This window comes from Barbatula barbatula (genome assembly GCF_947034865.1).
Source record: "Barbatula barbatula genome assembly, chromosome: 13".
NCBI lineage: Eukaryota > Metazoa > Chordata > Actinopteri > Cypriniformes > Nemacheilidae > Barbatula > Barbatula barbatula.
The window spans coordinates 23,106,490-23,119,073 of record NC_136776.1 but is presented as its reverse complement, the minus strand read 5'-3'; the positions used below and the strand labels follow the sequence as shown (position 1 = coordinate 23,119,073).

The 12,584-nt window shown below is 37.9% G+C and overlaps 1 protein-coding gene across 1 annotated transcript; it reads left to right on the top strand.

Annotated features, from left to right (window-relative positions):
* Nucleotides 1-323: 323 nt before the first annotated feature.
* LOC306902497 (uncharacterized protein) lies at nt 324-4,447 on the top strand. Its single transcript, XM_079471107.1, has 5 exons — nt 324-430; nt 1,478-1,789; nt 2,204-2,506; nt 3,218-3,373; nt 4,191-4,447. The coding sequence occupies exons 1-5, from the start codon at nt 373-375 to the stop codon at nt 4,274-4,276; spliced, it is 915 nt and encodes a 304-aa protein (XP_079327233.1). The 5' UTR covers nt 324-372; the 3' UTR covers nt 4,277-4,447.
* The last annotated feature ends 8,137 nt before the right edge of the window (nt 4,448-12,584 follow it).

The following is a 12,584-nucleotide window of genomic DNA, read 5'->3' as shown; positions in this document are numbered from 1 at the left end:
ATGAAATGTGACCAAAACTAGGCCTTTTACCACCGCTAACAGCCCAGATAGCACAGGTACATGTGTAATACGTCTGCTGAAGATCAGGAAACATCTGCTAAACATGGTCGAGGTCAATTTTAACATAAGACAATAGTATCTTTATAAATCAACTGAAGATTCTTGGTTTCCTATTTAAAATCATCATATATGCAAAAACACCACAGTGAAAAGGTGACTTTTGATGAAGGCCAATAGCGTGCTTGATGTGTAACAGGCGGTTCTCGCAACCAATTGAAATCACCTTTCGGTTACGTCACGAGTTGGCGCGGAAATAAATATCCGCGGGAAGAAAGTCGAGCACGTGCATTCTGATAGCGCCATTTTAACAACATGAACATGAACATGATCGCGATCGCGGCACTCTTTCTCGTGTCTTTATTCCTCAAAGGTACGTTCATTTAACAGCTTTTATACATTATTATTTATAAGTTCATTTAACAGCATGTCTACACGCCGAGTAAAGGCGCAAGCTAGGACACCTGTCGTCTCCTGTCGTGTAGACGGTTAGGCATAACAAACACCTGTGCGGCTTCATGGATTTCTGAAGTTCATTTTCACCTCATTTGTCATGTTTTTGTATTTCTATATATGTAGCGGGATGGGGATGTGAATGGTGTGCAGCTCGAGCTGCTCGTCAATTATTGTGATATGCGCAGGTGATGAGATCAGGCAGCATAGCGATCTGGAGCTCCATCAGTACTGTTGGGGGGCGAACTAATGGGGTTATCATTTGGTTTATATGTCTCTTGTTGTTTGATTTGCTGTGGTCTGGGTTGCCCTGATGATCACTTGGGCCTGTGGTGTTGGTTTGAGTTGAAGTGTGACACTGGAGTGTTTGGGTGGCTTCACCTTGGTGTGTCTGCCCTTGGTGGTGACCCCATCCCTGTACTCTCTGGCCTTTCTCATGTTCATTTATTGGATATTCCATTATAACCTGAATGATTTGATCATACTAAAGCTTATTGTTTGTAATCAAAAGGTATTTGTGTTCATCTAGTGTCCATGTGACTGTCCTAATAAGTATCCTGGAATGTTTCTTAATTGTTTTAAGTAGGTTTATTAAATTGATAACTTTAACATCTACATATATCTCCGCTTTTGCCTGGCGCCTGTGTGTTGTATCCCCACAGTATTAAAATCTTGGGGTAGTTGTTTTCTCTGTGACATTTCATCGGGTCACATTTAGTTACAAACAAACGGATTATATCTATAGCAAGTAAATGAAATGTTGTATTGGCATTTGTTATAAAGACTACGCTTTAAATTTTGTTTAGCTGCTCAGTCGAACCTTTCCAGTAACGTTTTGATTAATATTCACTTTATGGGAACATTATTGATAAAATAACCCCCCCCCCTTTAGCACCCCCAAGAAAACCGTCCTGGTGCCCCCTGTTATCAGACTCTGATCTCTCACTTTGGTGTTTGTGTTCTTCAGGTGTGTTTTGTGAAGAGACTGAGAGAGTGTCAGTGAATGATGGAGGTTCTGTTACTCTACACACTGGTCTTACATCTGAACTACAGAGAGATGATGACATAATGTGGATATTTAATGGCAATCTCACAGCGAGAATCAACAAAGAGATCAAAAGTGATCCAGTTTATTCCCCTGATAAGAGATTTACTGACAGACTGGAGATGAATCCTCAGACTGGAGATCTCACCATCACCAACATCACATCTGAACACACTGGACAATATGAACTAGAGATCATCACTAACAAGATCATCAGAAAGTTATTCAGTGTCAGTGAGTATCACAAGCTTTACTTTAATAATCATTTTATTGACATAATTATCATTCATCACCCTGAACACTTACAGTGTGAAACTATACTTTCTTAGATAAATATGGCAAGTGTTGATATCATTACTACATATGTTTAAAACAACATCATAAGTCTTCATTTTTATCTGGAGAAGTTTCTTTTTTTTTCAGTTTGACACAAAATGATCCATTGAACTTTCTGTGCAAGTGATGTCCACACTTGAATGTTTTCATCTTTGACGTCTTATAAATCTGTTTGTGTTCATCTGTATTGATAATCAGTCCTGAACACTGATGTGTCTCGATCACGATTATAAAACTGAATGTGACGCATCTGTCTGTTCTTCACTTTCTCCTGTAGAGTTTTACTAACTCTTATTTCTGTTTGTTCTTCAGGTTTGTCTCAAGTGAAGAGAGATTCTGTCTCTCTACACATCAATGTAACTGATGAACATAGAAATGACAAGATACACTGGAAGATCAGACACAACAACTCTTCTGTAGCTGAAGTCATTACAGTGAATGGAACGATCTCAACACCTTTTATTGATGAGAGATTCAGAGACAGACTGATGCTGGATGATCAGACTGGAGATCTCAACATCACAGACATGAAGAACTCTGGACAGTATGAAGCAGATGTCACCATCGGCAGCAACACACACACTATACACAAGACATTCAGCTTCACTGACTCAGGTGAGCAGATCTCTTCAGTATAATAAACATCTTTTCATCATAGTTTCATCTTTTCATTGTGATTTAATCAATGTGCAAAGATAATATTCTAAAAAACAGAATGTCAATAAAACTGTAACGGTAATATTAAAATTGCAATTGTTTCACTGACTGTTCTTTATGTCTGTGCTCTTACACACAAATACATGACGTTTATTTAGTAACAGTTTCACATTCTAATATGTTTTATAGTCCTGGTCTGAATTATTGGCACCCAAAGCAAAAAAAATCTTCCATAAATCTGCGTTGATCCCACACATATAAAGGTCACTTAACATCATGCAAATAGATGTTGTTCACTTTATCAACAGTTAATGTCTCTCCAGCTTATTTCTTTTGTTTGACTGATTCATGTTAATTCAGTAGTGAAATGTGACTTGAACTTTGATCCTCTGACCTCCACTTAAAGACCATTGACATGTTTACAGTAAGAATGATAAACTGTCTGCTTGCTTTTAATGTCCTGATAATTCACACGTACACACGTTAACACACAGGAATGCATGACATCACACAATCATTCAGTTATTATACCACAAATATTTTTTAAATATTATTTTCTTGCTGTTTGATTCAGTTATAGATCATATCTGAGGATGGTTACTAATGTTTAATATCAGACTGATAAATTCATTATTATTCATATTAATAACTGTCTCCCTGTCATTACAGAAGCGCGTGAAGGATTCAACAAAGATGAAGGTGATGGATCCTCCTCAGGTCTGTCTTCAGGTGTGATACCAGGAATATGTGTTGCTCTCCTGGTTGTGTGTGTGTGTGTTGGTGTTGGTGTTGTGATCTACCGTCGCCGCACAATGAGACATCAAGGTAAGAATCATGTACATCTGATACACAAGAGTCAAATCATCTTCTTTATTGTGCTGCGGTGCAGATTGAGTGAATACATGTAAACATGTTTGTTTATATTCAGGGTTCAGATGTTTTGTGTTCATGTGGTTTAGTTCTTCATACTAAAGAAAAGCTTTGTTAATACCATTATACTGGGGCTTTATTGTGTGTTAAAGTAATAGTGTATAAGAATGCATCAGCGCCTGTCGCACACAAGTAAACAATCAATTCTGTTCAAGTAATAAAGAAAATAAAAGCTTTTCCACCATCACGCCCAATCGTTCTCGTTGCTTAATCGTTTCACTACATGCCGATCTGAGGCCAGAAGAGACGGAGCTCTGCACACATTCATTAGCACCATTCAGCACGGTTGTCTAAAAGTCGGAGCCTTTACAAAGCTTCCCTTTTGTTACAAGATGACCGCAGTTATCTGCAGTTTAAGGCATTTTTCAGAGACGGGCAGGATGATTAGGGCTCTATGGGCACTTTATTTAGGGTGAAAGTACCAAAGAATGGGTTGAAATAAAAGACACAACCGTCAAAGTTACTTTAATTTAGTTTGTACTGTAAAGCTTCAGGAATGTTTATAACTGGTGCTTTTCGATTTCTATACTTTCCAGCACATTTAAAATCTTTCTGCTGAATTGGCAGATTTATTAACAAAAGAAAAGGTCTGCAGATCAAATCTGTCCCTGCCCATGATCTTCAGTGCTCAACAATTGACCTACTGAAACACTTTGTACAGGAATGTGTTTGTAGATGTTTGTCTTATTTTTAGTTTTTGTGTTTCTTGCAGAGTCCGAAGCAGAAGAACATGAAATGGAGTCACGTGAGCCTTTGAGGAACGGAGACGTCAGCAATCGTGATGTATCTCCAGTTTAACATGATCAACCCTTTGAATTGCAAAGTTGCATGTAGAAAATGGGCCTCATTCATGAAACACACGCAGAAAGATTTTTTTTAGTCCTTTTATTTGACACACTTCAATTCAATTGTATTTATTTAGGGTAGTGTGATCGAAGCTCTGTTAGGTAGGTAGGGGCTAAACCCTTTAAGGCTTTATAAGTGATTAAAATAACTTTACGATTCTTAATGTGTAGCCAGTGAAGGGTTGATATCATTGGGGTTATATGACCGTATTTTCTGGACCTGGTAAGAACTCTGGCAGCTTCAGATGAGCATTAAAGGCCTTAAACCCCATTAGCTGTTATAAAATGCCCTTGTAACCCACTGCTTCACGGGGCTGATTGCTTTTATAAAACAGTTATTCCATGAGCGGAGCAAGGTTTCATAAAGTAAATGAAGTGATATTTAGACTATGTAATGCGGTCAGCCATTATTAAGCGGGTCATTTTATATTGTCTTAGAACTGCTCAGCCAATCAGAATCAAGGAACTGACCATTTAATAATGTAGCTTTTGCAATTTACCTTTATCTTAAAGTCGTAACAGTAGTGTAGTGCAATAGTTCAGAGAAATGCAAACCAGAGGTGCGAAGAGAACCTGAAAACCATACTTGAGTAAAAGTACAGATACCTTTCAGCGACGTCACAAATTACAAAATGTCTTCACTAAACGTCCTGGAGGATCTGATATTTTACTCGTACTGAATGTTGGCTCAAAGAACCAGTAGTCTTCAACACTTAAGAGAAATGCGAAACGTTCTTTTTACGAGGAGAGCAATCGTGTTTACTTGAATCAGAAGACTCTTTATTTACTCTTTAACTTTGGTATGAAGATTATTGTGCTTTTATGCAATAATGTTGCAGAACCTCATTAATTTCACTATCAATTCTGACGTTTGCGTAGTATTTGCGAAACATTTCTCTAGATTTCACGGAGGTTCCTTTTACTAAGAATTCATGAATGAGGCCCAATGTGCAAAGCTGATATTTTACATGGTTGAGCAGAGAAATGAAACGCACCCTGAACGGACTCCGATTCAGATGTAGATCTACAAATCATTCTGTGTTTACATGCACACTCATAATGTGATTATAATAAGATTTTGGCAATATTGCGATTATACTTTATAATAATTGGAACTTAATAATGAGATTTAAGTTCAATCAAAGTAACCTATGTAGCGTTCTTCTGTTTTCTTCACAACAAGAAGGCATGTAAACACCTTAAATGCATTTATGCTGCTCTGACCATTTACATTTAGTCATTTAGCAGATGCTTTTATCCAAAGTGATTTACAGAGAGTTCAGGGTGCAATAAGCCATGTCATACAAAGAGCAATAATACAATAGGTGCTTATACAAAAAAAAGCCAGACCACTACCTGTTGAGAGAAGAGGGTTGGTGTACTTTCATTTTTCTTTTTTCCTTTGTCTGTCAAGTGTTCACAGAAGAGATGTTTTAAATAGTTTTTTGAAGGTTGAGAGAGATGTGGTTGACTGGGAAGAATGTTCCACCAGGAAGGAGTGACCAAGGTGCACATGTGCGTCTGTCACTCATCCTAAAACATGAAGATGATAAACACATTTTCCTCAGAAGGTTCTTTACATAATGTTTGTGGAAGAACATTGAGTCACTTTTTGTGATTTACAGACAGCTTTGGTTTATCTGAAGTCTTTCTGCAATAAAATCTATCTCTTTTATTATTTTTAAATTGTTTACATGCCTGAATATACTTGAATATGTATTGATAATATGTATTAATATATATTTATTTATATATAGTTTTCCATTTATGTATTTAATATGTATTTGTTATTTTATATTACTGTTTGAATGAATTTGTATAGTGTATATTAATATATTTATACATTTTGTCTTATAGAAAGTATTTAAACAGTATTGACTCAGAGACTTTTTCTGGGTTAATCTAAACTGTTTTGCACTTGAATCTCTATTTGCACTTCTCTGAACTATTGCACTACTTTGACCAGTTGAAGATGGTAAATGTATTACTAATCTGTGTGTGTCGAATAAAAGGACTTGCCAAAAAATTCACAATTCTGTTTGATTTCTGTTGTTACTGTCTGTTTTTGACAGACACAGCCATAATTGTGGATTTTTATGTCTAAAATGAAACGAAGTTCAGAAAACTGAATGTATCGCTTTATTTACAAGAGTGAACAGAAAATTATGTTTTGGCAAAATTAAGTAAAGTGATATTAATACACACAAAATTCAACTACAGAATATATTATCACAAGCTCTTTTTAGTTTTAATTTTTAATGCTATAAACAAATCTACTCAATTACAATGCTTCTCTGACTCTTCCCTTTTGTTACATGATGAGCAGAACCAACTCAGCTGTTTAATACCTTTTACAGAGACCGGTAGCCTTCTAAAGGCTTTATGGGGAAAAATACCAAAGAGTGGGGTGACATGAAACGGACAATAAGCTCAGTTTTTTACTAAATCAGTTAAAACAAAAATGTTTAGAAGTGATATTTTAGATTTTATTTGAAATGTTTTCGGTTTCCATATAGACAGAGCTACACGCGTCGTAATATGACTGAACCTGGGCGACCCCATGGTGTACGGTAAACAAGCATAAAAAAACTAGGGGAAATGAAATCAGCATCGTACACGTTCATTGTTTAACAACCAAAAAACAACGGCCACTTTAACACATTTAAAAGCATTTTTCTGAATTCTGCAGATTTTTTAAAAATGTACAAAATAATTATTTGTTGTCTGTTTTTCTTTCAGATGCCAACGGAGTAGAAGAGTCAAGGGTGACAAGTGTGCCTTTGAGGAATAGAGCCGGCAGTAATAGGGATGTGCCTCCAGTGTAACATGATCAACATCAATAAGTTAAAACATTGATGTATGTGTGCTGTTGAGAATTTAAGGGTGGCTCCAATGTATTGGTTAACAATAAGTCTTAATGTATGTGCTTATTGCCCATTGGCCCAATTGCCCCTTCTTGGTTGGTCAGGGGGCTGGCTAGAGAAGAGAAGGCAGGTATGAAACAGCGGTAGTACCCGGCTAACCCGAGGAAGGCACGTACCTGAGTCTTGGTGGTCGGCCGACCCGGAATCCCAGGTACTGAGCTTCGGTTAGGCCCAGGCGTCACTTCCTCGGGTTCGTGGTAAACCCCGACTTCCTGAGATCTAGCAGGACCTTCCTCAGCCGCGTCAGGTGGTCCTCCCAGTTCCCAGAGTGGATGACGAGATCATCTATATAGGCGGCCACATATTCCTTATTCCTGGTGGGGCCGCAACAGGATGTCCAACATAGGCTGGAATGTGGCAGGTGCCCCGTGCAGCCCGAACGGCAACACCCTATACTGCCAATAGCCGGAGGGGGTGCTGAAGGCTGTCTTCTCTTTAGAGTCGGGGGAGAAGGGCACCTGCCAGTTGCCTAGTGAAGGTCCAGCATTGATATGAAGCGCGCCTTCCCTAATCGGTCCAAGAGTTCATCCACTCGGGGCATGGGGCAGGTATTAACAACCGTGTCTGAACTATGCCCGCATTCTCCACCAACTGTGGAGGGCAGAGAATAAAACAGACACAGTTGGTTACGGTTTGTTACCCGGAGGGTGATTCATTATAGAAAACAAGCCGTGCTCGGTGAGAGCTGTGGGAGAATTAGCTTGACGTCTGCAGATCTCACTTTGTTTGGCTTGTACAAATAAAGTTAACTCTTTGACCCCTGGACCCTCCTTGTCTGAGCAATTTTTTGAAACTGCAAGATCAACTTTTCACAACAGATGCAGCACTGTATTCATCTCCCTTGAGTCCATTAGAACAGTCTACTCTGAGATAAAGGTGGTATTTCAGAGCCGTGGTGAGCGTCAGCGGCTCTACGATGTGTGCTCAGATGTTCTGGCCTTCCTGGTGCAATTTCTGCACCCGTTCTATGATGAACAAAGGGAGTTTGAGTTGGATAAATACCCAACACTAAATTCCTAAATAAATAAATTAATCATCATAATAATTATGTTTGCATAGCGGGAACGTGTTGGTGGAGCGAAAAAAAGACTGGCTTTGGGCAGGACTTGGGCCAAACTTTTTGATAAGCTGCCGGTTAAGGGCCGGGTTACAACCCGTGCTTCTCGGGCCAGGGACGGGCTAGGGCCTAGATTTGATGCAGGGCTCTAATAAGTTGAATGTAAAAATCGAAAAGATTTTCTTGGGGGGGGGGATGGCATGATGATGACGACATGATCTTCAAGTTACAAACATGATGTTAACACGATTAGCATGTTGGCTACCATGATTAGCATGTTAGCAAGCTAAATGGTTGCTAGACTAATGTGTTTGGCTGCTAATTGATAATACTCTAAGCCACCAGTAAAACCAACAACCCCATGTCTCTACGATGTTCTGATGCACAGATATACAATAGGAATTGCTAAATGGTTGCTAGGCTAACCTGTTTGGTTGCTATGGGCGTGGCTTGGCATCTGCCAATTGATGATGCTCCAAGCCACAACCACAACTCTCTGTGTGTGTGTTTACTATCAATTGATAAGTGTAAACCGCATGACGCCTTTAACTTGACTTTTAATGAACTTACTTAAATATATACAATTGATTTCCTCTTTATCTGTGTTTGCACTTCTCTGAATTATTACGGTTAAGTTCTAGATGATGTGGTGCTTAAGCTGTATCGCTAATTTGAAGTGTATTAAATAAGACGTTTTATTCTCCGTTCTTATTGACTTTCTCTAGAAGTCATCTGTTGCCTATTTCTTTATTTAAAAGATTATTTGCATAATAGCTACGGACTTAATTCCTGAACCTTTGGCGAATTTATTAATTTGATAATCATTTATTAAACACCTTTATTGCCTTCATTTGTCTTATTTTGAACTAGGAAACAAATTGGCGCACAAGTCAAAGTGAATTCACTGATCACATTGTGACGTCAGTTTAAAACTGTATATTTTAATGCTGTTGTTCATATATTTGCACACAGTGAGGCGCTTTAAGATCTAACAGACCCTCAAGATCATGTGTAAGCCTGTGTAGAGTCTGCTAAACCGCTGTAAACATGTTAAGAATATGTGACTTAAAGGTAAATAACTCTTATCAATAATTTTTTATCGTTAAAGATAATATAAAAACAGCAAAAGAACCACACGTCACTCTTCAGACCTCTGACATACACACATGGTCAGTAACCACAAACGGCCACTAACAGATCAACACCAACACACATCTCATGTTCACCTGCAGAACAAAACCACAATTCTTTCCACATCATAACCCAGAAATGAAGCTGCCAGAGTGTCATGTGCATTTAGTGAAATACTGTGTTTAAAGTATTTCAACCTTCATATGAGGTCACAGCCACAGTCTTAGTTATTTATTAACATTTTTCATTTCTGTGATAATATTTTACTTTATTTAAACTTGTGTCCATCTTACATGCATGAATATTGTTGACCTGCACAAAGCGAGGATACACGCCGGTATCCTTCATGATGAGACACAAAGAAACAAGATGAGGATGTTCAAACAAGAAATAAGAACCCTGAAGTTAGTTTGTGTATTTATTCCCCTTCATTTTCCAATGTATCTTGAATTCTTACCATAGGAGGCTCTTCACCAACCTTCATGTGAACTTCATGCAGAACCCTGAATAAACAGATTCAGTGATAAAACACATGCGGACTCTCACTGACAAGGATATTCTTTTACGTGTATTTCTTAAGTCAGATCTTTGTTTATTTTCTTTATTGTTTATGATTTCTTCGGGGTCTATAGGAGAAGGGCATGTGTCGAGTGGATGGAGGTGGTCTCATTCTGTGGCTAAATCTAACGGAAGTCAAACAGCTTAACACGACCAGCACACGACTTTACTGTAGACATTGAGCTTATAGCTTCATAATATAAAGTGACACATTCAGACCCCTGAACTGTTGAAGATGTTTTTCATGTTTGTTTTTCTATCACTGTGCTTCTGCTGTCGGGGAGGTAAGTTAAACAAACTCATCTTTATTTTTATGGTTTATGGTAGAAGTTTGTACAGATTACAGTATATTCTCAGATGAGACGTGAAAAGGAAATATTCTTTAGATTTGGCTCTGTAATGTATTATCATGATGTAGTGCATTGGATTATTAAACAATTATTCATAAAGGTATTAAATGGGAAGATATTTGAAACTAAGATTCTTAACAGACTGAACTTCAGCTAAAGCCTCAATGAATTGAATTTAAAACAGCTTTCTCTCAGAAAAAGATTTGTTGGATTATCATGAAGAAGTGTCGAGTGGTTCCACGCAAATATGTTCTCTATTTTAAACACTTAAAATAACGCTAGATGTAGAAATGTACTGCCTAAATACAGTCTTCTCCCTTGAATAAAACAGCATACTCTGGTTTAGATATGTTTCGATGCTGGTTTGAGCAGTTTAAAGCAGCCCATGACCAACTTAAACCAGCACAAACCAGCCTCAAAGCCAGCAAGACATGCTGGGAAGTGAAAATCCCCTCAACCAGTCGTGTTGAATTCACTTATTTATGTGAAGTAAACTCAACAATATGTCCAATATTATAGAAACAATGTTCAGTTGACCGGTCAAGCACGTGTTAAGTAAAGATGACAGTATACTACACTTTTAGTATAAATAACACCGTTAACTTATGTTAATGTACTTACTTGCATTCTTTATGTACTGTGAAAGAGGATGGGTTTATTGAACAACATCATGTTGTTTTTTGCGAAGCAAACCGACCTTAACCTAATCCAAACAAGTGGGAAGCTGTGTGAATCCTAACTGATCCTGAATTCTTATTTTCTGTTATTTTCATGAGAATTGACTTCTAAACACTTTCTTCAGGTGTGTTTGGTGATGAAGTGAAGTCAGTGTCAGTGATGGAGGGAGATTCTGTTACTCTTCACACTCATACTGACATACAGAGAGATGATCTGATACTGTGGAAGTTTGGCTCTCAAGAGCCTCTCATAGCAAAAATCGACATTGAAGCCAATAGTGTGTCAGTATATGATGATGTTCATGATGGGATGTTCAGAGACAGACTGCAGGTGGATGATCAGACTGAATCTCTCACCATCACAAACATCACAACTCAACACTCTGGACTTTATCACGTCACCATCTTCAGCAAACAGAAGACCTCGTACACATTTAACGTTACTGTCTATGGTGAGATATTTCCTATGACATATTTGAGAATATATTGTTGTCCTAATATAATACTTTATTATTAATTGATCTAATACAAGCAATGTAAAATCTACATGTTTAAGATACAATATATCTTCATTTAATGCAGCTTTGAGTGCAGTTATTATAGTTTTAAGCTATAAACCGTGCAATGTTAGTTCTGTTTTTCATTATTTTTTAAAGACACTGCTTCATATCTACCACTCTACCAAATCTAAATGAATATTTGGAAGTGATTTTATGTTTCTTTTCAAATGTTATTTTCAGCTCGTCCGTCCGTTCCTGTCGTCACTAGTTGCTGTGCACAAAACTCCTCTTCAGTGTCAAGATGTGTGTTGTTGTGTTCAGTGATGAATGTGTCACATGATGTGAGTCTCTCCTGGTACAAAGGAAAGAGTTTATTGTCCAGCATCAGTGTGTCTGATCTCAACATCTCTCTTCATCTCTATGTGGAGTGTCCTGAGGTTTTTTACAGCTGTGTGTTGAACAATCTGATCACAAACCAGACTCAAATCTCAAGATCAAATCTCAACATCACCGACATCTGTCGGCCGTGTTCAGGTGAGTCACACTTGATGTGTTTATTTACTGAGCTCTGGTTTAGTGAAAGTATGTACATTTTGCTTAAGGACGCTCCGTTTACAAGTACGAGCCAATCACTGTTACGTTCATGTAAAATGTGTTAGACAGAATCAAGTCTAAAGTATATTTACACCAGTAAAAGTGTGAACAGTGTCTTTTTTAAAACATACTGATGTGTTTTTTGTTATTTTATTCCCTCAGATTGTGGAAGCTGTTGTTCTGGTCCTGTAAGTGTGATCCAGTTGGTCTTGTCTGCTGTGGTGTGCGCGGCTACTGTTGCTGTTCTGGTGTATGAAGTCAGATCGAGCTGAAATCAGACTTCATAATCAGATCATCATTGATGTTAATGTGCATTAGAGAATTCCCCTTTTTTTAAAGATTAAACATTTTGTGATTTTTAAGGTCCTACTTTGGATTATGATGGTAGTAATATGTCTAGTCCCCTCTTTTCTGTCAGCATACTCTGATCTGATTGGTCAGATTGTCTAGTCTGCTGTGATTGGTCTACC